We start from the raw sequence: 23,062 nt of genomic DNA on the forward strand, positions 1-23,062 counted from the left end.
AACATAAGAACAATACAAGAACATTTCTGTTAATCTGGCCATCAGACCTCACACATGACTTTCTTTGAACAAACAATTCAGCCAGTGCGGCGACATTCTTCAAATATTTTAAAGTAAAATAGCAGGACACATCATAAATGTTATGGTAGCAAAAAAAATTATAATAAAAAATAACACTATCATCATTAATCTCTTACTTTGTTGTACTAAAAGTAAATTATTGCAAAAGGGAAAACAGGCAAATTGTGAGGTGACTTGCTTAGCCATCAAAATTATTTTCCACTTATTACATTCTAGATCATTTCAAATGCATTTTTGTGTCCCTATTATATATTCCTTATAATAAATTCAATAAATGCATATCTATATTTACGTTACCCTCTCCTTACAGACAGTGCTCACAGTGATTGTGTTATGCTGTTCACAGTACATTGAATGACATTGAATCTCTATCATGATTCATACTTCACAACTTTGTTTATCATGCTTTGCATGTTTGTATTTTGTTTAGTATACTTTTAAAAAATAAGAAAGTCATTTGAAACAGGCTATTAGTCAAATTTGTCATTATTGTCATTTTTTTTTTTTTACTTTATATTTATGTTTTATGATATTTATTTAATCTGAATACAGTAAACTGTTGTCCAGTTTTTAAATGTTTCAGAAATTTAGTCTAGGGTGCCAACAAAGTCTGACCCTGATCACAGTATCACATATTTCTAAAAGTCTGCTACCCAATTGTTATAAAATGATGTTGAATTGAAAAGCAATTGCAGAACAGGAATTACTTTTTAATGTTTTTGCATGATTGAGCAATAATACAAGAATCTGATTGTTTTTGGTAATGTAAAACAACCTCTGAAGTATAATAAGATTAATGTAGTATATAACAATTAATGTAAATGCTTAAATATGTCATTATGGAACATAAAATAACATTTGTAACAAGGAGAAATTAAGAAACCATAGAATATTCATTAAAAAGGCATTAGAAATCATGCATATTAAAGATTACATTATGTATGAAGAAAAACATTAAAATAGGGTCAAGAAACTGAACAGAGGAAAAAGTAACAGCATTAGAGAAGCGCACAGAGAAGAAGCCTCAGATTCCTTTACTTGATCTTGGACCCACTTATCTGTGAACAGAGAATATAATGCACGGTGAATTGTAATCTATTCACAGCAGAAATCAACAAAAAACATAATTTACAAATGATTAAATAAAAACAATATTCACCTGTGTTCCCTTCAGACAAAGTCAAAGGACCCATGGATATGGAAGCACTGTCATGGAAATCAAGAAACCTGCGCTCTCTCCAGTGATGTCCAGAATTACAGTCCTAAAAGAGAAAAAAGCAAAAATCCAGCAATGTGAATCCCTGTTAAATATCACTGAACAAACATGAAACAGAAGTCTCCAGCAGAGGAAAACACATACCACCGTGGACCTTAAGGGTAACATTTTTCTTCCAGTAATTAAGGTTTGATTAACAGGGGTTAATCAATGGTAAAATTTTAAAACTTGACAATTTAATCATTACATTTAACTATGGAGATATATTCAATACATTTCCATACATTAGTTCTATAGCTACACAGAAACATATCCTCACAGTTTTATTAATGATGAGAGGTTTTCTACACTCACCGTTGAACAGCGATTGCTCGACATAAGGCACAGGTGAACAGCACAGTGCAGGTAAAGCTTAGTGGAGTTTGCAGTGAAGATGAACATCCTGAAGGAGAAACGGCTGGATGTCGAGACGCCGTTCTGCAGCAGCTCCACTGTGTCATCATTTGGATTGGGACACCTGAGAATCACCAAATGAATTTCTTTTATTAGAGAGACATTCGACTCAAAAGCAACTTACTGTAAATCATCACACATTTGCATTCTATATTCAATAAATGTAATTCTTTTCGTTAGTACTGCAGTATTGGAAGATAATATGTCAGGTCATCTTAAAAGGGATATGCATTTTTTTGTCAGTCTATGCGCAAATCAAAAGTTACAATTAAAAATGTTACAGTGAGTTAAGTCTGAGCTGAAAAAATAAAAAAAAACAGAAAAAATCAACATCGCTTTACTCTCTAATGATGAGATCCCAGCGGAGACTGTAATCAGGATCATTCACAGGTGTAGCCCAACACGTGTCCATCACCAGAGCAAACTGACGGCTGTCAACCCCCTCGACACGAACTTCCACATTCATCTTCTGGTCCAGCTCTGCATCCACTCTACCAGTGAAGGGCCGAGTAAACTCATCATCCTCATATGGAATCATCCGCACCTGATATCTGCCTTCACCAGCCGGGAGGGTCTTGTGCACAACACTGTTGAAATAATGGAGAGATCTGTGTTAAAACTACAACACTTTACGGCTAAAATTCTACTCCTTTAATTAATCAGTAAAGTTGAAATCAGAATTTATATATGACTCGCACCTCTCCAGTGGGTTGATTTCCACATTCATGGAAAGTGTTTGTGTTTGTGGATAAACACAGCTGAAAGAAAGCTTGAGGATTTTCTCTCTGCTGATGAGACCCTCTGACCTCGGTGTCCCCAGAATAAAGTTATCATAGATAAAGTGGGTGCCATTGGCCTGTGAACAACATGCGTAACATTTTGACTAAATTGAATTCAAGGTGTTAATAAAAACTTTTATTACAGCAAAATTATTAAATATAAAACCCCAAGGAATTTCTATCAGTCAATCCAACTCTTTTGGTTCTATGAGACACTACAAATGTTTGGATTATACATAATTTGTCCTACCACGAGATTTGTGCCACAGATGTGTTCATCGTTATCAAAATGGAATTCCACTCTGCCATTCCGGACCGTTCCTCTGCAGCTGGGATCATTGAGGTGCAAGACATCAGCTGGAAAACCAGCCTCAAAGAGCTGACAGCGAGACACGGACATGGAGCCAGAGCTGCTTTCACAGCTTTCTGAGAAATCTGAGAGAATTAAAAACATCCAAAACATTAAAAACGTCTCAGGTTACGAATGTAACCATGGTTCCCTGAGAGGGAACGAGACACTGCGTCCTCTGAGGGAACACCTCGTCATGACCCGTGTCTGAAGCATACTTTGAAAAACGGCAACGTGTTGGCCGGCGACAGCCTCTGACATCACTACCAGCGCGACTATAAATACGCGCCCGTAGGACACATCACTTATCTTCTTCGTGAAGCTTGTGTCCGAAGCATGGCAGGGAGCAAGAGGACGCGGTGTCTCGTTCCCTCTCAGGGAACCATGGTTACAACCTGAGACGTTCCCTGTCAAGGGAACTTCGAACTGCGTCCTCTGAGGGGACACTATGGGGAACAGTATACCCACGCCGCCATGCTGAGGGGAGTGCAGACCAGAATCATGGCAAACACTAAGTACCAACTCTACCACTTCACCGGAAGTCGCCCCTGGGATGGTTCGATGGCTGTCTATGACATTATCCCTTACGGCCAAAGGCCTAAGCTACATACCCAACTTACCTGTAGGGCCCTGGCCCGGGGTAGAGCTGAAGGCTTGGAATCAAAAAAGATTCCTTTAAAAGGGATACGGCTAAGAACCTAGCACTTTCTTCTACCAAGTCTTGTCTGTCACACAGGGGCTACTGCTAGCTTTCGCAAAAACTTGTCGAAAGAGCTGTCCCAACAGTACTCTAGTAGCGGCGCCCTGTTCTAGATAGGTATCGGAGGATACCTAGGTGGAGTGGTGCCCTAGATGAACGGGGCTTTAACCGACTCAAGAAAGGGCACGAAGCAGCCGCGCGAAGGCCCTCACCATATATGATTTTAGAAAGAACGCAGAGTACTAGCATGCGAACTTACCACAGTGTGGATTTCAGAAAGTGTGCAAAGACTTCACGTGCACACTTACCATAACATGGATTTACAAATACTGTTCTAAGGAGGAGCTCTCGTGGAACTCTGATAGAGCAGCTCGTAGATGGAATGGCCCGGGAGCAGAGCAATTGGAGGACGGAACGTACAGATGAAGCCTCGGCCACGTCTGTACCATGGCGTCCAGCCCCCAATGGAGCTGGATGAGTCAGAGGAAGCCAGAGGGGATAGTGGGATGCTCTCTCGAGCCGCAAAACCGATCCACCCAAGTCTGGCCAACCTCTCCAACTCTGCTTCATCACCTTGGTGCGAAGGCGCCATTCCCCGAGCCTCAGCCCCTGCCTCAGCAGGATGTCTGCTCTCACAGTGCGTCTCAAAACAGTATGTAGTACTGGAGCGCTCTGAAAGAACCGAGAATCAGTCTCCCATGAGAGGAGGACTCCGAGCTCCAAACAGCATGCTCATAGGCGACCCTTTCAGAAAAGGGGAGCGCTGCTAAACTACCACGAGAATTGACTCGAATTGGATTTCAGAAAGTGCGCAAAGCGTTAACGTGCACACTGAACACCATGTGGTTTTGAGAAAGTACACAGGCTTAGCGTGTGTATTGAAAGGTTACCTGACAACCACAGTATGTGGGAGCTCACTTTAGAGCTTAGATTCTCTTCCCGAGCCCGAGCTCGGGCTCGACCCGACCCGCGTGCCGTCCTCGGGCCGGGTCGGGTCGGGCCCTTGATAAAGCACGTCACGTGACATGCACAGCGTCTCGTCCACTCGCAGTCTCGCATGCGTGACGCATCACACCTGCTGTGCGTGCTCTACTATTCAATAGAATAAGTGCAACATGGAGCTTGAAGAATCAAAGAAAAAAATTCAAACAGGAGAATTAACTTTGAGCAAGTTTGGAGGAAAATCGGAGGTATGGAAACATTTTAAACTAGTCGTGGGGAGTGACAACATATATGTTGGCTTTGTCTCGTGCATTAAATGCGGCACGCATATATATATATATATATATATATATAAAACTGCGCAGCTCCCCCGTAGCCTAAATGATCTACAGCACAGCAGCATCTGCGGTAAAAAAAAAATAAAAATCTGGCGCCGCCCCTGGTTATAACGGCCCACATATTAAAAATGTTCGGGTTTAAATCGGGCTCGGGCTCATAATTACAGTGAACGTGTCGTGCCGGGCCGGGCTCGGACACAACGTGCTCGGGCTCGGGTAGGGTCGGGCTTGATTTGTTGGGCCCGATCTAAGCTCTAGCTCACATTCAGAGAGACCTGTGAAGCCTGCTACCTGATAACCACAACATGTGGGAGTTCACCTACAGAGAGGCCTAGAGAGGCCTACTACCTGTTACCAGATAACCACCTCAAATGGAAACTGAAAGTAATATGGAACTCGACTCCAGGGAGGCCTGGTGAGGCCTACTACCTGACAACCACAAACCGTGGGAGCTCGCTTTTTAGTGGAAACGCACAGTATGTGGGAGCTAAATCTCCAGGGAGGCCTGGTGAGGCCTACTACCTGGCAACCACAGTATGTGGGAGCTCGCCTTCAGAGAAACCTGGTAAAGCATAATATCTGAAAACCACAATATGCTATTTAGTGGAAATGCACAGTATGTGGGAGCTAAATCTCCAGGGAGGCCTGGTGAGGCCTACTACCTGACAACCACAGAATGTGGGAGCTCACCATCAGTTATAACGGCCCACATATTAAAAATGGTCGGGTTTAAAACGGGCTCGGGCTCATAATTACAGTGAACGTGTCGGGCCGGGCTGGGCTCGGACACAACGTGCTCGGGCTCGGGTAGGGTCGGGCTTGATTTGTTGGGCCCGATCTAAGCTCTAGCTCACATTCAGAGAGGCCTGATGAAGCCTACTACCTGATAACCACAATATGTGGGAGTCCACCCAGCCCCTCATGTTGAGGGAAGCGATGCTTGAGGTGTATAACAAATACACACTGGTTGAATGAAGCCCAAGGAACCCCGGGGCTAATCATCTCAAGAAAGGGAACGAAGCGGAGCGCGTAACCCCTACCGTACAGGATTTCAGAAAGTGGGCAAAATCTTGCGTGCACACTTAACACTTACGTGGATTTCAGAAAGTGCGCAGAGTCTTGCGTGCACACTTACCACTTACATGGATTTCAGACATTGCGCAAAGTGTTAACGTGCACACTGACCACCATGTGGTTTTGAGAAAAAAGGTTCCTAAGCATCGCAGAGGCGCTTGATCGCACGGGAGAGGCGAGCTCCAACCCTCAAGCGAGGGGAGCATCACCTGAGGCAGTAAATACAGAAGAATTCCGTAACTACCACCTCCCCGGATGCGCCAAGCGGCCAGGCGGCCCGTCAGGGTGACTTGGCCGGACATCCATGAAATTCCCCACAGTGCTGTGCCAGTTGAGAAGGCTCAGCCTCAGCTTCTTCGCCACTCTCAGACATCTCCTGCTCTTCCTGGGTAAAACCCAGCATAGCACTAACTTCAGTGCCAGAATGGGTAAATGACAACGCATATTCCTCCCGAAGTTCACTCTCGTTTGCCGCCGGAGAGTGTGAAAGGAAAAAAAGTCCCTCTCTACACTCCTCAGCGAGATCCACCTGTGATCCCCATGAGCTCATCCTCCTCCGTGCCTCGGCAACGGTGGGTCCTGAGCCGCGGGATCCAGATGGCTGTCCCTCTTTACTCGAAAAGAGAGACAAACGAGAGAGGAGCTTTTTCACAGAAAAACGCTCGCAGTGCACGCAGATTGCCCCCTCGAGGACATTGCGCCCAAACAAGAGACGCAAAGAGTGTGTGTGTCGTCAGGTGTCAAATAACACTGACACGGATGCACACACTGTTTAAATGCCTTGCTAGTGGATGCCATGACAACAATAATAGATCGCTCTTACCGTTTTGGTCGTTTCTCAGATACACGCTTCAAACAAAACAGTCAATGAAGACGAAGAAGATAAGTGACGGGTCCTACGGGCGCGTATTTATAGTCGCACTGGTAGTGACGTCAGAGGCTGTCGCCGGCCAACACTTTGCCATTTTTCAAAGTATGCTTCAGACACGGGTCACGACAAGGTGTTCCCCATAGTCTCCCGTCAGAGGACGCACTTCGAAGTTCCCTTGACAGGGAACATCAGAAGTATTAAAAAGGAAAATGTAATAACAAACAAAAAGAACAATCATATTTCACATTCTATTGTGTAATGTTACCAACCAAAAGAGTCAGCTTGTGATCTGGGTAGGTCATCGTTACACATACAGCCATAAACACCATCTTTCTTCCCACACCATTCATCCTCAGAGCAGCTGAGCTCAGAACAGCGATCTCTCACATCTAAGAGACGCACAGATAGATGAAATAAAACACAAAGACATTGAATCATAATAACAGTGAGCCCCCTGAATAATCATCGCTCTACAGTCTTCAAAGAAATGAAATGTATATTTTTGAGTGAATTAAAGTGAATTTTATATAGTCCATAATTTTCCCACCGATATCCACAAATAATATTTTTTTATCAGTAGAATTAGTATTAGAATGAATTAGCATTAGAATTACGTTTTGGGGGATTTCATTACTTTACCTTTAAAATATCTCTATAATCACCCTCTATATTTCTAAGTCTATGTTAGCTGTGATTGATTTGTGACAGGTTAGGTTAACAAAATGTTCAAATCATAGCTTTTTCATGCAATGAATCATTTGTAAGGACTTTGTCATACGAGCAGATAGAGGTGACAAGACCACAATATAATCTGTGCTGAAATATTATTATGACTTACCACACCGCAGACCCGAGCGCCACTCTGGGATCTGTATCTCCAAGATGGCACAAGCTGTCTCATAGGCCTCAACAGCTGAACATAACATGCCATTTGCACGTGTGTACAGACACAGATCATACACACAAGAGTAGTAGTAAGGTGCAGGGTCAACATGAAGATGGCAGTTCTGGAAGGGGCCAGTGGTGTTGGTGATAATACTACAGAGATCAGAATATCTCTGCCTGGATGGACACTCACCAGCATTACCTGTCTGGTCTCTGGCACCACAGCTAAAGAACACATGAATATATGAAAACATAAAGGACTTGGACACTTGGACACAGAAAGAGTTTACAGTCAAACAATTAACATGATTTGCTATTCTTGGAAATGTTAACCTTAAGATGTAAACCTTTGAACCTTTTCCCTGTCCACTGCTCTATTAAAACAAATCTGAGAAACATTGCTTTTTTTATCAGATGACCCATCAGGTAAAAACAACTGTCCTAAAGTCTCATGGTTCTTACCCTGGAATGCTGGTGTCTGATTGCCAGCTGTGGCCAAAGGAATCATCATCAGGAGCGGGGTCTCCACTGGGCAGCACTTTGTCATCTGCAGGATTTCCATTGAAATTTCCACACATTCCACATAGAAATCCATAGAATCTTTCACTCACTCTGACTAGAAGGCTGCTATGTCCATCAAAATGGACAATGAATTCATTAAAAGCATTTAGAATCACGAATCCCTGCTCTTCACGTATCTCTACAAGATCATTGTTTTGATATGCTGGTGTGTCGATGGCATTCCCTTCAACCTGGAGGGAAATCAGAAAATTCCAATATAACAAAAGAAGGAAAATGAAAGTGATATTGACACCATTTGAAGTCCAGCTTACTTTAACTATCCTGTTTTGGCCAATTGTGATGTGCGTCTGTTGTCCATGCTGAGACAACCAAACATCCACTGCAGACACAAATGATACCACCATGTTTCCACGGTGCCTGTTGGTGGCCACCACACGGAACTCCAGATCACTGTCTGTAACATTACCGCAGGTCTGGGCAACCTCATATGAACAAGTTCCCTGGTAGGATTAATATAATACACATAGTGTCCATTACACCTTTCTACCTCAAAGATGCAACTTCAAATCCAGAAATTCCATGCAAGACATTGTAAACATTCATAAATTGAAGAATCTTCAGAGCTATGTAATATTTGGGAAATACATTGTCACATCAATAACCCTCCTAAACCTCATTTGAAAAAAAACCTGACTGTTACATCAGTTGTCTCTGACCATCTGGATTCAAAACAACAGTTAATGTAGTTGACTGGAGAAAAAAAAACAGCAGTTACCAGTTAATTTACTAATTTATACCTGAAAGTGAGCCACAGCTCCATCAAAGGTGATGTAGTGTGGATCGCCCCAGACTGTGCAGGTGGACATTGGACTGTAGCAGTCACGTTGTCCATTTCTGACTGCACACTCCAAGGCTGGTGGGCAGACAGATGCAGAGCAGCGTAAATCATTTGGAGCAAAACACTGACAGCGTTGGGAACATGTTGAATCCCAGAACTGTTCACCAATCTATAAAACCATAATGATAATAATTAATGTTACATTTTCAGAACATAATGTATATGCATAATGTAATATTCATCTACAAAAAAAGGCATCAAGGTAAAAACATTATGTTTAATCCTTACATTATAATAGAATCCATCATACAAGCAGCCACATTGCTCCACTGGCACACAGAGTCCTCCACTCCTCACATATCCCTCATCACAGAAACAACCTTCTGAGCATGTGTGTTCACAACTAGCATCAATGCTGCTGGCGCATGTATGGCCACAGTCTGTGCCACACACCTCATAATGACTATTTGGGATGTTTGCTGAGCAGTCCATGACTGGAAATGCAACAACAAAATCTATTTGTGCAATATATTTAATTACAGAATTTCTTTTATGAAAGGAAACAAATTAATCTGTAGTCTGTCTTTTTACATTTCATGTACACTCCAGCTTCTTACCACAGGATGCATTTTCTCTCCAGGGATAGACAACGGCATTAGCAGATTGACAAGAACTCGCATAGGCTTGAACTGAGTGACACAAAACATCATTGTTGTTCTCAGAAGTGCACACATCAAACACACAGCTATCAAAGTAGGCTTGTGGATCTACAGAACCATGGCAGAAGCTAAAGGGACCCTGAATGTCCCTGATGATTTCACACAAGGCTTGTGAGATAAGAGTCGTGATCTCATCTCTGCAACAGTCAGGACAAGTGTTTCCAGATCCATCATTACATGGCATGCCATCCTCAACCATCCATTCTGCCCCAAACTGGTCTACTGAAGGTGCTGGAGTGCCTGATGGAGTGAGGAAATCATCTCCGGGATTGCCATTAAAGTTTCCACAAATGCCACACACAACTCCACTGTAGTCTGCTGGCACAACAATGTTTACTGCCCAGAAACCATAAGTGACAGTGAAACCAAAGTCAGTTGAGACATATGTAAACCCTCCTGTGGAATAGACAGATACTCGACCAGAGTCAAGGTAGACAGGGAGGTTTCTGATCTCTTCATCAACCTGATTGAAGAAACAGAAAATCTTGTTTATACAAAAATTCTTATCAATAATAACAACTGTATAATCTGAAATATTCCATGGCAAATTAAAGCTTGTGGGACTTGTTTACCTTAACAGCAAAATAACTGTTCATGTCCTGGGAAATGTGCACAAGATGCCCAGACACATTGACAAAAACTTCAACAGTTATCGACACTGGCCATCTATCCAATCTTTGATTTCTTGCATCCACCTGAAAGTGCCGTAGACCATGAGCATCATCACAAACTCTGGCTAGCACATATCGGCACGGGCCTTGAAAGTCAAAATAGGTTCCATCAAAAGAGATATAGTGTGGGTCTCCAGAAGCATAACAGCTACCATGTGGACGAGGATGGCAGCCATACTCTCCTTCCACCACACGGCAGATCTCCTGTTCACTGCAAGATGATGGTGTGCAACGGACATTTCCAGTGATTCCATCACAGACGCACTGGAACTGGCATTCTTCACCATGCCAGAACTGCTCTCCAGGTTGCCGATAGCGCCCATCATAGTGGCAGCCACAACCAGTTGGGTAAACACAGCGGTCTCCATCCAGCACCAGTCCATCATTGCACTGGCATCCCCCCTGGCATGGCAGCGTGCACTGGAAGGGAAATGAGAGGCTAGGACAGGATGCAGGACAGGATGTGCCACACAGTTCGTAATGGGTATTAGCTGGACAGTTGGGATCTAAGAAGACAACACATTGAAAAGACAATAAATGATCAGCACTTTGAATGAGATATGTAGTTTTAATTCTGAAAATCTTGTCACATTTGTAAAATACTAACCACAGTTGGTGATACTCCTCCACTCTCCAACTGTGATGCCATTCTGTTGGCAGTACAGTGTGTAGCCTCGTAGGGCCTCACATAGAGCCTCCCTGGCACCATCTGTCTGCTCCAGCATCTGAATACAATCTTCAATCCGTTGCCAAGGGTCTAGTGTTCTGCTGCACTCAGCAAATGGTCCATCATTCATAACCATGATGCTGCAGTGCTCACTGAACTCACTCCTGTTCTGATAAAGACCTGGTTCCCACATGTCTGTTGAATCCACACAGTGAGCTGACAGGGACCCATCACACCAGCTGTCTGCAAAAAGCTGGGAGTCATCCAGCAGGACACCATCTGGGCTGTAGAATTCATCATCAATATTTCCATTCAAGTTCCCACACAGACCTCCAAGTGTATTATTGTAAGTGGTTGGAGCTATGATTCGGACAATGTGTGGCCAGTCAGCTCTAACGGTCACTCCAAAGTTTGTTTCCAAAACAAATCCTCTTGCACTGCTGTGATAGATATGGATCTGACTGGAGCCAACACTGATGGGTAGACCAACCATCTGTCCATCCACCTAGGGAGAAAAAAATCTGACTTTGATCTAGTATTTGAGTTTGATATAATGGTTAAACTGTTCTTAATACAAGGTTGAGTGGATTTTGTTTTTGTCTAACCTGCACATTGCTACCTTCTCCCAATTCAATGGAAACATGAGTTCCTCCTGCCTCAAACCTCAGGAACCTGGAAAACTCTTGAATGCCTCTAGGTACCTTCTCCACTGTCAATACAAAGTATGGCAGTTGGGATGGCCCCATCACTCTTGCAAGGGTCAGTCCACAAGCTCCTGGGTATCTGAAAGTTTGTCCATCAAAGGTGTGGTATGAACCCAGGCTTTCAACTGAACAGGTAGCATAACTTATGGGTCTACAACCCCTTACACCATTATGGAGTCCACACACTTCTGCTGGACCACACTGGTGCTGATTGCACATCATTGACCTGCTATTGCAATCACATTGCCTCCCACAGTCCTCACCCAACACTACTGACTGTCCCTCAGGATAATAGAAGCCCTCAAAGACACAGCCACAGTTTGCTTCAGGCACACATTGCCCAGCACTGAGGATGAGCCCATCATCACAAAAGCAGCTCTCCTGATTGGGCAAGGGACAGTTTATTGGGGCGGAGGGGTTGCTGCAAGTTGCTGGGCAGCCTGTTCCATGGGACTCGAAATGACTGTGCTCAGGACATTGAATCTCTGGAAATGAAGAGCAGATATAAGTATATGCCTCAAACTCTGTAATATTTCACCTAGTACAAATATTTAACAAGGCACTTACCACAAAAGCCTGGTTGTCTCCAGTGCCCTAGTTGTACACCCTGCTGTTGGCATTGAGCAGAATACACATTAAGTGCCTGGCAGAAAATGGGCTGGTACCCTCCTCCTAAGCAAAGATCATAGACGCAGTTCTCTATGTAGGTCTGTGGCAAAAACACAGAGTGGCAAGATGCAAAAGGCCCTGAAACATCTCCTAGAATCCCACAGTGATTTGTGTCACTGTAAAGGCTCATTTCATTGGCAGTACAAACTGCACAACCTAGACCTGTGCACCTGACATCATGGCATTCGGGATCTGTGTCTCCCTGTACCTTCCAAGAGTTGGCAAAATCAACATCTGAGCTCAAGATCTCCCCAGAGATTGAACGGAAGTCATCTTCAGGATGCAGGTTATAGTTTCCACACAGACCACATGTGGCATTCTGGTACTCATAAGGTACAGAGATGGTGACGTAGCTATATGCGTCATATGTAACTAGGAGACCAAAATCAGTGCTGATGGCCAAGGAAAAACCAGACTGATAGACTTGGATGGAGCCATGGTGGAGGGTGAATGGCGTGGCTATAAAGGTCCCATTAACCTTGATAATGTTGACAAAAAGAAATTAGGAAAATGGAAGGATGCTTGACCTCAATATTACAGCAATACAGTGATACTTACCTTTGCCTCATAATAGTGATCTTTAACCAATTCAATTTCTTCATCATAAACAAATACTCTGACCATTCGAGTCCATGACACATGTGTGCTACCCCGATGCTCATTTTTTCCCTCAATGCGATAGTACGGCAAACCATTTCCACAAGCCTACAACAATAACAAAAATTCAGTATCGATAAAGGATTCCCAATCTTATCAAATCTGTACAATAATTGAAGTCATATCAACATTACTAACCTCAGAGAGAACATATGTGCAGGTTCCTTGAAAGTGAAAAATCTGATTGTCAAAAGTGTAGTAGTGAGGATCACCAGAGATGGTGCATGTTTGCCGCTGAATGTTCTGGCAAGAGTATTGGAAAGCAGCAGGACGACAAGCTTGGGAATAAGTACAGGGCCAAACGTTGCATTGGAGGCCTCTTGTGGTACAGGTGCATCTTTCCTGGCAGGCAGCATCACTCCAGAAAGAGTCTCCCAGCTGCACTGGCAAACCTATGAGAAAGACTTGTGATTATGTGTATGTGCAATTACTGGAAGTCTTTACCTATGGTTTACTAGCATGGTAAAATTGAATCAACTTGAATAGGTAATTCATAGTCTGGCTGCAAATAGCAAATATTGCATGCAGCTAGGGAAGCAACATTACCATTAAATTGACAACCACTTGTTCCATGATCTGTTCTGAAGGCCCATCTGCCTGACACATTGACATTGCTGCTGTATGGTAGGCTTGTGATGTCATTCTGCAGTGATCCAGTAATTGAGAAATGGTGACTTGAATCGGTAGTGTCATAACCAGCCTAAGATAAGGAAGATATCCAGATGTCTGATTAGACCGTTATTCACAGAAAATGCAATATACCTATTATATCAATGTCATTTTGTCCATACCTGTACATATCGTTGTGGTGGAGCAATTGCACCATAGTTCATTACAACGAATGAAAGATGGCCATTTGAAATCAAAACCACTTGGAAAGATGTTTCCTTAAAAAGACAGAAAAGTCTGTTTTTAAATAATTAATTAATTAATTAATTAATTAAATTATTATAATTGTTTTACTATTTATAGGCACAGGTAAATTTTCCTGTTACAAAACTTAGCCACTTACAGTTCCTGAATTGTAGTAATATGCAACTCTATCCCATGTTGCAACAAAGACCCATGAAGCAGAGAAACTCAAGTCAGGGAAGTATTGGTTTATGTCTTGGGTTGCCTGTGTAAGAACACTGCCAGAGGTGTACTGTTGATATGAGATAACACCATTCCAACGATTGTCAATATCTGTCCAGAATGGAGCAATGAGGTCTTTCCCTCCATAGGCTGGGAACTGGTATGGAGTGTAGCTGTACCATGCCCCGTCAAAAGTCAAGTGACCATTGTTGTTAACCTGAAATAGAAGAAGGATTATTATGCAGGATGCATGCAGGATTCTTATAAAATATGCAAAATAGTTTAAACTGCAGTGAAATGTCACATTTACCCAATTTACTGTTTACAATCTGCTGTTATTGTAACTCAGAATATAAATTTTACCCATTCCAAAATGACTCACATAAATTTGGTTGTATGTTTGCCCAAAAAATATGAATGTCTGCAGAAGGTATATAACTGATGAACTCCCGTCATCAATGCGTCCATTCGCTGTGTCTCCAGTTCCAAATGGATAAAATGGCCCTGAAATAATGATTCCAGAAAAGAAAAGAAAAAATATATATATTTATTGAACAATAAGTAACAATATGTCAGTTTCTGATACCTGTCATTTACATTTTCAATCACCTTGCTGTAACATTTGTATTCTTTGCATAATTAAACAAATATGACACAACAATATGACTGTACATTAGCATGATTTAATATAGCTGATAATGTTTCAGTATGGATGACTTTATAAATTATTTTAATTTATTTACATGCAATCCAAACACATAACATGAATCTGATTTGTTAATGCAAACAATAATCCTCCACCTTGTAACACACTACAATATATTACCAATTATAATGTCCATATTTGTAGTATCTGTGGTTGTATCTGGCGTGCCAGTAGTAGAGGTAGTGTTTATGTTGCTTGCATCTGAAAGAAATCATAAATATAAAAACAAATTCTGATTTATCTCTTACATAAAAAAAGGGCACATGTAAATAAATATATTTACCTGCACAGTATGCCAAACTGCACGTAGTTGGACTCACAAACTCATAGACATAATAATCTCCTGGACAGGCTTTGACTTTAATGGGATTGGATTGGAAATGGCAGCAGTCATTGTTCCAGTGACCACAGACATCTCGAGTGACCACTCCATCCTCAACTGTTGGGTGACCTCCATTCAGCCAGAGTGGAGCATTAGTGCCACAATTATACTCCTCAACACATGTGTCTGGCATCTGAACGCTCTGACCATGAATGAAGAGACGGTACCAGCCGTTCCAGCTGACCCAAACATCACACATTATTAGAGAGGAATGTTGATTGTTGGTGGCTCTCCATGGATTGTCCAGGATGTTGTAGTTGTAGCAGGGGTCAACAGGAGCTGTTGTGATGGAAAAATGCTCCTGATTGAATGAATGTTAACTGGTATGAAATATCCAGAACACTCTATAATGAAGTTCCCTGATAAAGTTTTAATTAATTAAAAGCAAATACAATTTTTTCATCTATCATTTATCTTTGGAAAAAATATATGTATTTAAAATATATATATGTGTTCCTGTAGCTCAACTGGTAGAGCACTGCGCTATCAGGCGGAAGGTTGGGGGTTCGATTCCGGGCGAACACATGATATGTAAAAATTGATAGCCTGAATGCACTGTAAGTCACTTTGGATAAAAGCGTCTGCTAAATGCATAAATTTAATTTAATTTAAAATTTCAATGTTATGATCCTGCCTGTGTTTCCCCGTTTCACTGTGAACATTTGCAACTGGTCAGTGTTTAAAAAAAAAAGTTGGGATATCACTTCACATAGCCCTAAAAATCTCTCTAAAAAAATCACCCACTGCCTTTCAAAGCTGCTATATAGTAACGACTTTCTTATTCCAGGACCTTGATATATATCTACTGGAGTTCGATATTTGTCTTTCAAATGAAGTGAAGTTAAAGTCATAAGTTTCCAGCAAAAAATAATACTCAAGTGAAGTACAGATACTAAAAAAGTGTACTTAAGTACAATACTCAAGTGAATGTACTTTGTCATTTGTGTTTGCTGGTCGTTGTTTGAAATGTTTCCTGTATCATTTCCTGTTCCTTGTTTATCATGTGTGGACTATCTGAGTTTGGCCTTTTCTTAATTGTGCGTGCATGTGGATTCGCTCTCTGCCTCATCTCTCTATTACAGTCAAGAATGAGCCCTTTTGATTTTAACTGAGCAATATGACTTTGAGAAGAATGCTTTGAAAACACACTTTCTGTCTTGTTTACAACAAAATGAAGACAGTACTTTACCAATGGTTGTGATTGGTGGAGTAATGGATTCTACGGATGGGATTGTCTCTGATGTTGTAGACACTGATGGGATGGACTGACTTGAGGCTTCTGGCATTAAGAACAGTTTTATTTAAATTCATAATTTTCTTAAATAAAACCCATAAATTTAATTAATAAATTACATATGAGTAACTGCTCACCTACACAGTAAACTCCACAAACTATTGGCTTGACAAACTCATAAACATAGTAATTTCCAGGACAGGCTTTGACTCTTATAGGGTGGGATTTGTATTCACAGTTGGCACTCCATGACAAACAGACCTGACGAGTGACCACTCCATCTTCCAGCTGTGGATGAGGGCCATTGAGCCACAGTGGTTGATAATTGCCACACATGTCTTGATTTACAAATGAATCTGGCATCTGAGCATTTTCACCATTGTAGAACAGCCTGTACCAGCCATTCCACTCCACATTATAATCACACAAGTCATAATAAAAGGTACTAGAGTTTCCTGTGGCTCTCCAAGGCTCATCCATACTGGTATAGGTGTAGCAGGGATCGACACTTAGGGTGGAGGAAGGAACTATTATGAAAAAGTAGAAAGAGAGCATTACTGTAAATACTGAAGATTAAATCAATTCAAGACAATAATATGAAAACCAACAGTAAAAGTGATGATAAGCATGTCATATATACAGTAATGATGAATGAAAGTACACAATACCTGCACAATACACAGGAGCTGGGATTGAGACTGTTGGTCTGGTAAATTTGTAGACATAATAATCTCCAGGACAAGCTTTGACTTGGATTGGTTCAGATCTGTAATAACTGCACTGTTCATAGTGAGAACCAAAAACTTCACGTGAAACAACTCCATCTTCTAGCCGAGGATGAGATTCACCAAGCCACAGAGAACTAAAACCTCCACATGACATGAAGGATATACACCATTCAGGCATCTGAGCATTTGATCCATTAATGAAGAGCCGATACCAGCCATCCCATTCAACACGAGTGTCATCAAAATCAGCGATGTATCCATACAAAGACCAGTAATTGCTTGTGCTTCTCCAGTAGTTGTCGATCACATTGTAGTTTTCACATGAGTCATAATCTGTTTTATTATGATATCAAAACAAAGAAGTCACATATTACTGGAGCATCACAAGTGCAAATCTCAACCAGGAAAAACACTGTGAAGACCGTGAAGTAGTGAAGCTAAAAGTATAAAAGGTGACATTTTCATTGCAAAATAAGATTTAGATTAGAGAACACATTCAGGATTAATATTAAGAGATTTCCTTCAGTAAACTTTCTGCTCATCGATAGTAAATAATTAGTGATTGTAGTAGTTATGTTTACGTATATTAAGTTGTAAAGAATATGGTCATGCTAGTAATTTGCATTCTAATAAGCAACTACTTAAGAGAGAGTAGTGTTCCCTAATCTCAAGTGTTACCATAAATACTTTTAAAGATTAAAATGTATAACTTACTGAAGGTGATGCTGGATTCAGTGATTATATCTGGACTTACAGTGGGAGCCACCTGTGAAATGGTGCTGACATCTACAAAGAAGGACATTTAAGACATGACTGAGATCATTTTAATAGTAAGGAAAGACTTTTTAAGTAATAAATAAATAAAAAGCATGGTACCTGTACAGTATCCTGAACACCAGAATTGTGGATTCACAAGTTCATAGACATAGTAATTGCCTGGACATGCTTTAACTCTGATGGGGTTTGTATTGTATTCACAACAGCTGCTCCAATAAAACCCTGCACAGACCTCTCTGATCACCACTCCATCCTCTATCTGAGGATGAGGACCATTGAGCCATAGACTATATTCTGTGTTACAGCTGTATGAACTAATACAGGTCTCTGACATCTGGATGTTCATTCCATAGTAGAAAAGCCGGTACCAGCCATTCCAGGAGAAACGTTCATCACAAATCCAGTTTCCACTTTCATTGGTGGCTCTCCAGGGACGATCCAGAGACTCATAGTTGTAGCAGGGGTCACTGCTGATGCTTTGGAAGGCAACTGTGAAATAGTTAGAAAAAGTACTGTTAAAAAATTGATTTTACTGTACTACTTACTGTACACTGAAGGCAATAAAAAAATACATTGTAAAACACAATGATTGTTCATTTTATGATTATGATTGCAGAACAGCACAGAACAACACCATTACTATGTACCAGCACTGCATTCATGATAATATACTGTATAATATCATAAAATGTATAATAGTGTTGATATGATGGGTGTGTATGGTAAGGGTGTGAGACTGAAGCCAGGCTCACACTTTGCAATTTTTAAAAGTCCTTTAGGATTGTACTTGTCAGACTGTACGAACATGATGATCATGTCACACTGTGGGATCTCAGTTGCCATTAATGTCAGAATGACACACTGCAGGACTGTGAGCCAAATCTTCTGACACTTCCAGAATTAAAATCTGGTACAATTTGATCGCAACAGCCATTTATCAGCTGTCAGTGAACATGTCAAACCAGCGATCAAAGACTATAGATTTTAGCCTAGGATTACAGGAATATTTTTGGACTTTCAAAATACCAAATCATGGCCAAAATCACACAGTGTGAGCCGGGCTTTACATAGCTATCATTGTTAGTTTTGGGTTTTGTTGATGTTCATGTCTTTTACTTTGTATTCACGCTCTTAGTCTAGTTTTCTGTTTAGTCAAGTCATTCCCTGGCCCTCAGGTATCTTGCTGTGTGCTTCTTTAGTCTTTAGGATTGTTCAAGATGCATCTATGCTGTAAAGACTGTTTTGTTCTGTTCTCTCATTGGTCATAGTCTTAATTGTTCACAGATATCTTTAGTTAGTGATAAATGTCTTTTGTACATATAGCCCTCATTTACCATTATCTCTTGTTTAGCTTTGTTCATTGTAACATTACTGTTGGTGAGTCTGATGTTTTCTATTCAAGTCTGGTAATGTCAAGATCTAGTTTAGTTCATTTGTTCTTCTGATTTTGTATCACATTTTGATTAGTTCTGTTTATGTTTATTAATAAACTGTACTTGGGTTCAGTTTAACTCGTTTCAGTAGACCTATGTAACAGAAGCCTATTCTAACCTAATTCTAATTCTACATGTTTAACTTCATTAAATAATAAATTAAATGCATGTTAGGTTATCAAATAATCAGACTATTTACTCTTGATACCGACAATGAAAAAAGTACAAATATATGTATGTGTGTGTGTGTGTGTGTGTGTGTGTGTGTGTGTATATATATATATATATATATATATATATATATATATATATATATATATAACAAGGTCACAATTATTTGGAGAGAAAAAATGCTAAAACTTCACCTGCACAATATGTAGGACTGGGGTCTGATATGTTGGGTTTGACAAATTCATAGACATAATAATCTCCTGGACAGGCTTTGACTTGGATAGACGTGGATGTGTAGGCGCCACACTGATTGGAATAACTCCACCACTCCCACCGTGAAGAAGTTCCCAAGACTTCACGGGTCACCACTCCATCCTCAACTCTTGGATGAGAGCCATTGAGATACAGCGCAGTGTAACCACCACATCCCATATAACTCACACACCACTCAGACATCTGGGCACTTTCTCCATTCAGATACAGACGATACCAGCCACTCCATTCAACAAGGGTGTCATCATAGTCATAGTAGTTATATTGTTGTATTTCTCTCCAACTGTCATCAAGAGTGTTATAATTATAGCATGGATCAGAGCTGGAAGTGGTAGGATCTGAGAGAATAATGACACAGAAAAGGACAATCCAGTGATGATACACATACTCACTTTTTATGTGGCAAGATATTGGGATTGCACACTAAAGAGGGATTACATAAACTGACTTCACCTACAACAAGTGTATCTGCAGTTTAAGCCATTTGTTCTCTACTTTTTTTACTAGATCTCAGTTCATTTATAGGAGCTATGTTCGCTTCCATCAGCTTGAATGACGTGTGGCTCTTAAAAAATAGTACAGTTGTTTTTGTGTGCTCAAAATATGTATCTATTTTGAACAGGTTGTAATGCATATCTGTATTAGGCTTATAGTAGCACTTGTTTGTATTTGTACAGGAAACATTTCTTTTCAAACAGTACTGAAGCACTGAGGTGTTGAATAAAAGCTGAAAATGTAAACATTTATTGAAACCATGAAAGTGAAAATAATGAATAATGTTAGGGTTAGGGTAAACACTTGCTCTTGTATGTAATTAAAGGAGTATGTATGTAACATGCCTACAATCATCTCTCTCTCACTGGTTTTTCCTGTTCTGTCCAGCAGGTGAAGTCTGGTGTCACTGTTCTGCTGTCAGTCATACATCATCCCACCTGTTACTCCACCCACTTCACCTGTTCATCATTACCAGCTAATTATCTGCATGCATATATACGGTATATATCTGCTTTCTTCAATATTGCTCAGCCCAATCTTTCCAGCTATATTAGTTTGTTCCTTCCTTTATGTAGTTTCATGTCTGATTTGGACTTTAATAAACCTGACATTTGAGTTTGCATCCAAGTCCGACCTGAGCCTTTTGATATATAATACTTTAATACAGTAAAATACAGACATAAATTATTAGTTATACAGAATCTCAAATTTGTGAGATGTTTGGAAGTCGGAGTTATGAGAAATAAAGTCACAATTGTAAGATATAAAATTGCCCAATGAGCCTATAAACCTGACTTTTAAAAGTCAATATCTTTTTTTTTCTGTTGTCTAAAGCATTATCTCATTATCTAGTTTCTTAAAATAAAGCCTATTTTGTCCCAAAGAGCCTGACAATGTGGATGTGTATGTGTAAATATATGAATATTATAATTATGACAACAGTTAATTATTGATAGCTTGATGAATATACATGCATCATAAAATGAACTGAACACAGAATTAGCAAGTTTGGAATACACGTCATAATTGTCATAGTTTCCAAACCATTTGTTTTTGGTCTGTTTTTTTTTTACTCAGAATTATGAAAATAATGATAGTTTTTCTAAGTGAAAAGAAAAACAAAAACAAATTTCTTTAGGAGGCTGATATAAATAAAAACAAATATTCAACAGTATGAGATTTCATATCAAGAGGTTATCTGATTTGCTTAATTATTCTTTAATTTTTACATTCCATCTGTTTACAAAGATGGAAGAAATGATATATGATTAAGTAAAAAAATTATTTTACCTGAAGTTTGTCCATTGATTATTTCACCTGTTGAATACACAATATAAACATGATGATTTAAGGAGAATTTCAGTCGGTTCACTAATGCACATGTCAGATGATAAAACACTCACCATTAATCAGCAGCAGAAGAGACACACACAGAGAGATCAGAAACCTCATTGTGATAAACAGCTTCTCCTGCACCTGCACACACATATACAACAATTATACATTTAAATGTTTCTTATATTAATTATTTAGCATAATAATAATATTATTTTAATTATTCTAAATTTAATTTAAAACAAAATGACTTGTTAAATTAAAATAATATATAAACAAACATAAATTTACAAAGTAAATCTTTAATCATTTGATCCCAGTGTGATGAAATGAGGAGAAATAACTTTACCTGAAGTCAAATGCTGCTGCAGAGCAAACTCAGGCAGATTCTCTCTTCAGCAGCTGAACACAGTGAGGATGAAATGCTGATCTCACACTTATCAGTGCCTTTATTAATACATGTAGGTGGATCATTACTAGAACCAGAAGTAATTTCTCAAACTCGTCTTGAACCAGTTTTTCATGTGACATATTTGTTATGTGAACTGGTTGTTTCCTTGTGCGACTACATTGTGTGCAACACATTCTTACACTCTGTGCTTGAACTGATGTGCATGTTGATGGAATGACAAGCGAGTCAGTTTGATTTATGTTTTTCTTATTTTTTTCTTTTTTTACCTTTTCAAAGCAGCTTTGCAAAAATAGTATTATAAAATGCACAATGAGTGAGCTAAAGGGGTCAGAAAATATCATTCTGTTTGTATATAATGTTTAACCATGTTAATGGTCTCTAATAGCGTTTACATTTAATTACTTAAAAACCACTGGAGGGATGCAGGCAGCGGAGATTTTTAGACATTTACTTTTAAACATTTAGTATATGCTTTTATCCAAAGCTACTTACAAATGAGGAGAACAATAGAAGCAATCAGACGAATGAGAGAGCAAAAGTGCTGTGACAAGTCTTTTGTAGGATAGAATAGAATAGAATAGAATAGAATAGAATAGAATAGAATAGAATAGAATAGAATAGAATAGAATAGGTAAGTCCTAGTAAGTGCTCAGGTGCTGGTGAAAAAGATGATCAAGATCTTTAGACTTTTTTGAAAATGGCTCAGTTGTTCGAACTGAGAAACACAGGTCAATCCACCAGCTGGGGACAGTCCAGGAAAAGTTATTTTGTGCCTCTTTGGGATGGCACACTACGAAGCATCGTTCTCTTGCAGAATGCAAGCTTCTGGAGAGCGTGTAGGTCTGAACTAGTGAGTTTAGGTATATTGGCGTAGCACCAGTGGTTGTCTTGTAGGCAAACTTCAGTA

General features: G+C 40.1%; 1 protein-coding gene across 1 annotated transcript; it reads right to left on the minus strand.

The window, feature by feature from the left end:
- Positions 1-282: 282 nt before the first annotated feature.
- LOC132122545 (alpha-tectorin-like) lies at positions 283-22,157 on the minus strand. Its single transcript, XM_059532926.1, has 31 exons — positions 22,093-22,157; positions 21,812-21,884; positions 21,699-21,725; positions 19,835-20,251; positions 18,136-18,525; positions 17,974-18,045; positions 17,200-17,592; positions 16,669-17,058; positions 16,487-16,576; positions 15,199-15,576; positions 15,036-15,116; positions 13,274-13,527; positions 13,037-13,183; positions 12,377-12,956; positions 11,711-12,294; positions 11,046-11,610; positions 10,340-10,944; positions 9,666-10,230; positions 9,337-9,542; positions 9,008-9,217; positions 8,522-8,710; positions 8,151-8,440; positions 7,642-7,913; positions 7,073-7,192; positions 2,780-2,964; positions 2,449-2,606; positions 2,092-2,337; positions 1,652-1,814; positions 1,241-1,343; positions 687-1,139; positions 283-379 (listed from the first exon to the last, which is right to left on the minus strand). The coding sequence occupies exons 2-30, from the start codon at positions 21,858-21,860 to the stop codon at positions 1,036-1,038; spliced, it is 7,833 nt and encodes a 2,610-aa protein (XP_059388909.1). The 5' UTR covers positions 21,861-21,884; positions 22,093-22,157; the 3' UTR covers positions 283-379; positions 687-1,035.
- Positions 22,158-23,062: the final 905 nt, after the last annotated feature.

This window comes from Carassius carassius, chromosome 40, assembly GCF_963082965.1.
Source record: "Carassius carassius chromosome 40, fCarCar2.1, whole genome shotgun sequence".
Lineage (NCBI taxonomy): Eukaryota > Metazoa > Chordata > Actinopteri > Cypriniformes > Cyprinidae > Carassius > Carassius carassius.

Coding starts and splice junctions, on each gene's coding strand:
- LOC132122545 (XM_059532926.1), bottom strand. CDS start 21,860: ATGAGGTTTCTGATCTCTCTGTGTGTGTCTCTTCTGCTGCTGATTAAT. Junction 10,945..11,045: donor GAGGAGTATCACCAACTGTG/GTTAGTATTTTA, acceptor TTGTCTTCTTAG/ATCCCAACTGTCCAGCTAAT. Junction 10,231..10,339: donor ACAGTTATTTTGCTGTTAAG/GTAAACAAGTCC, acceptor TTCTTCAATCAG/GTTGATGAAGAGATCAGAAA.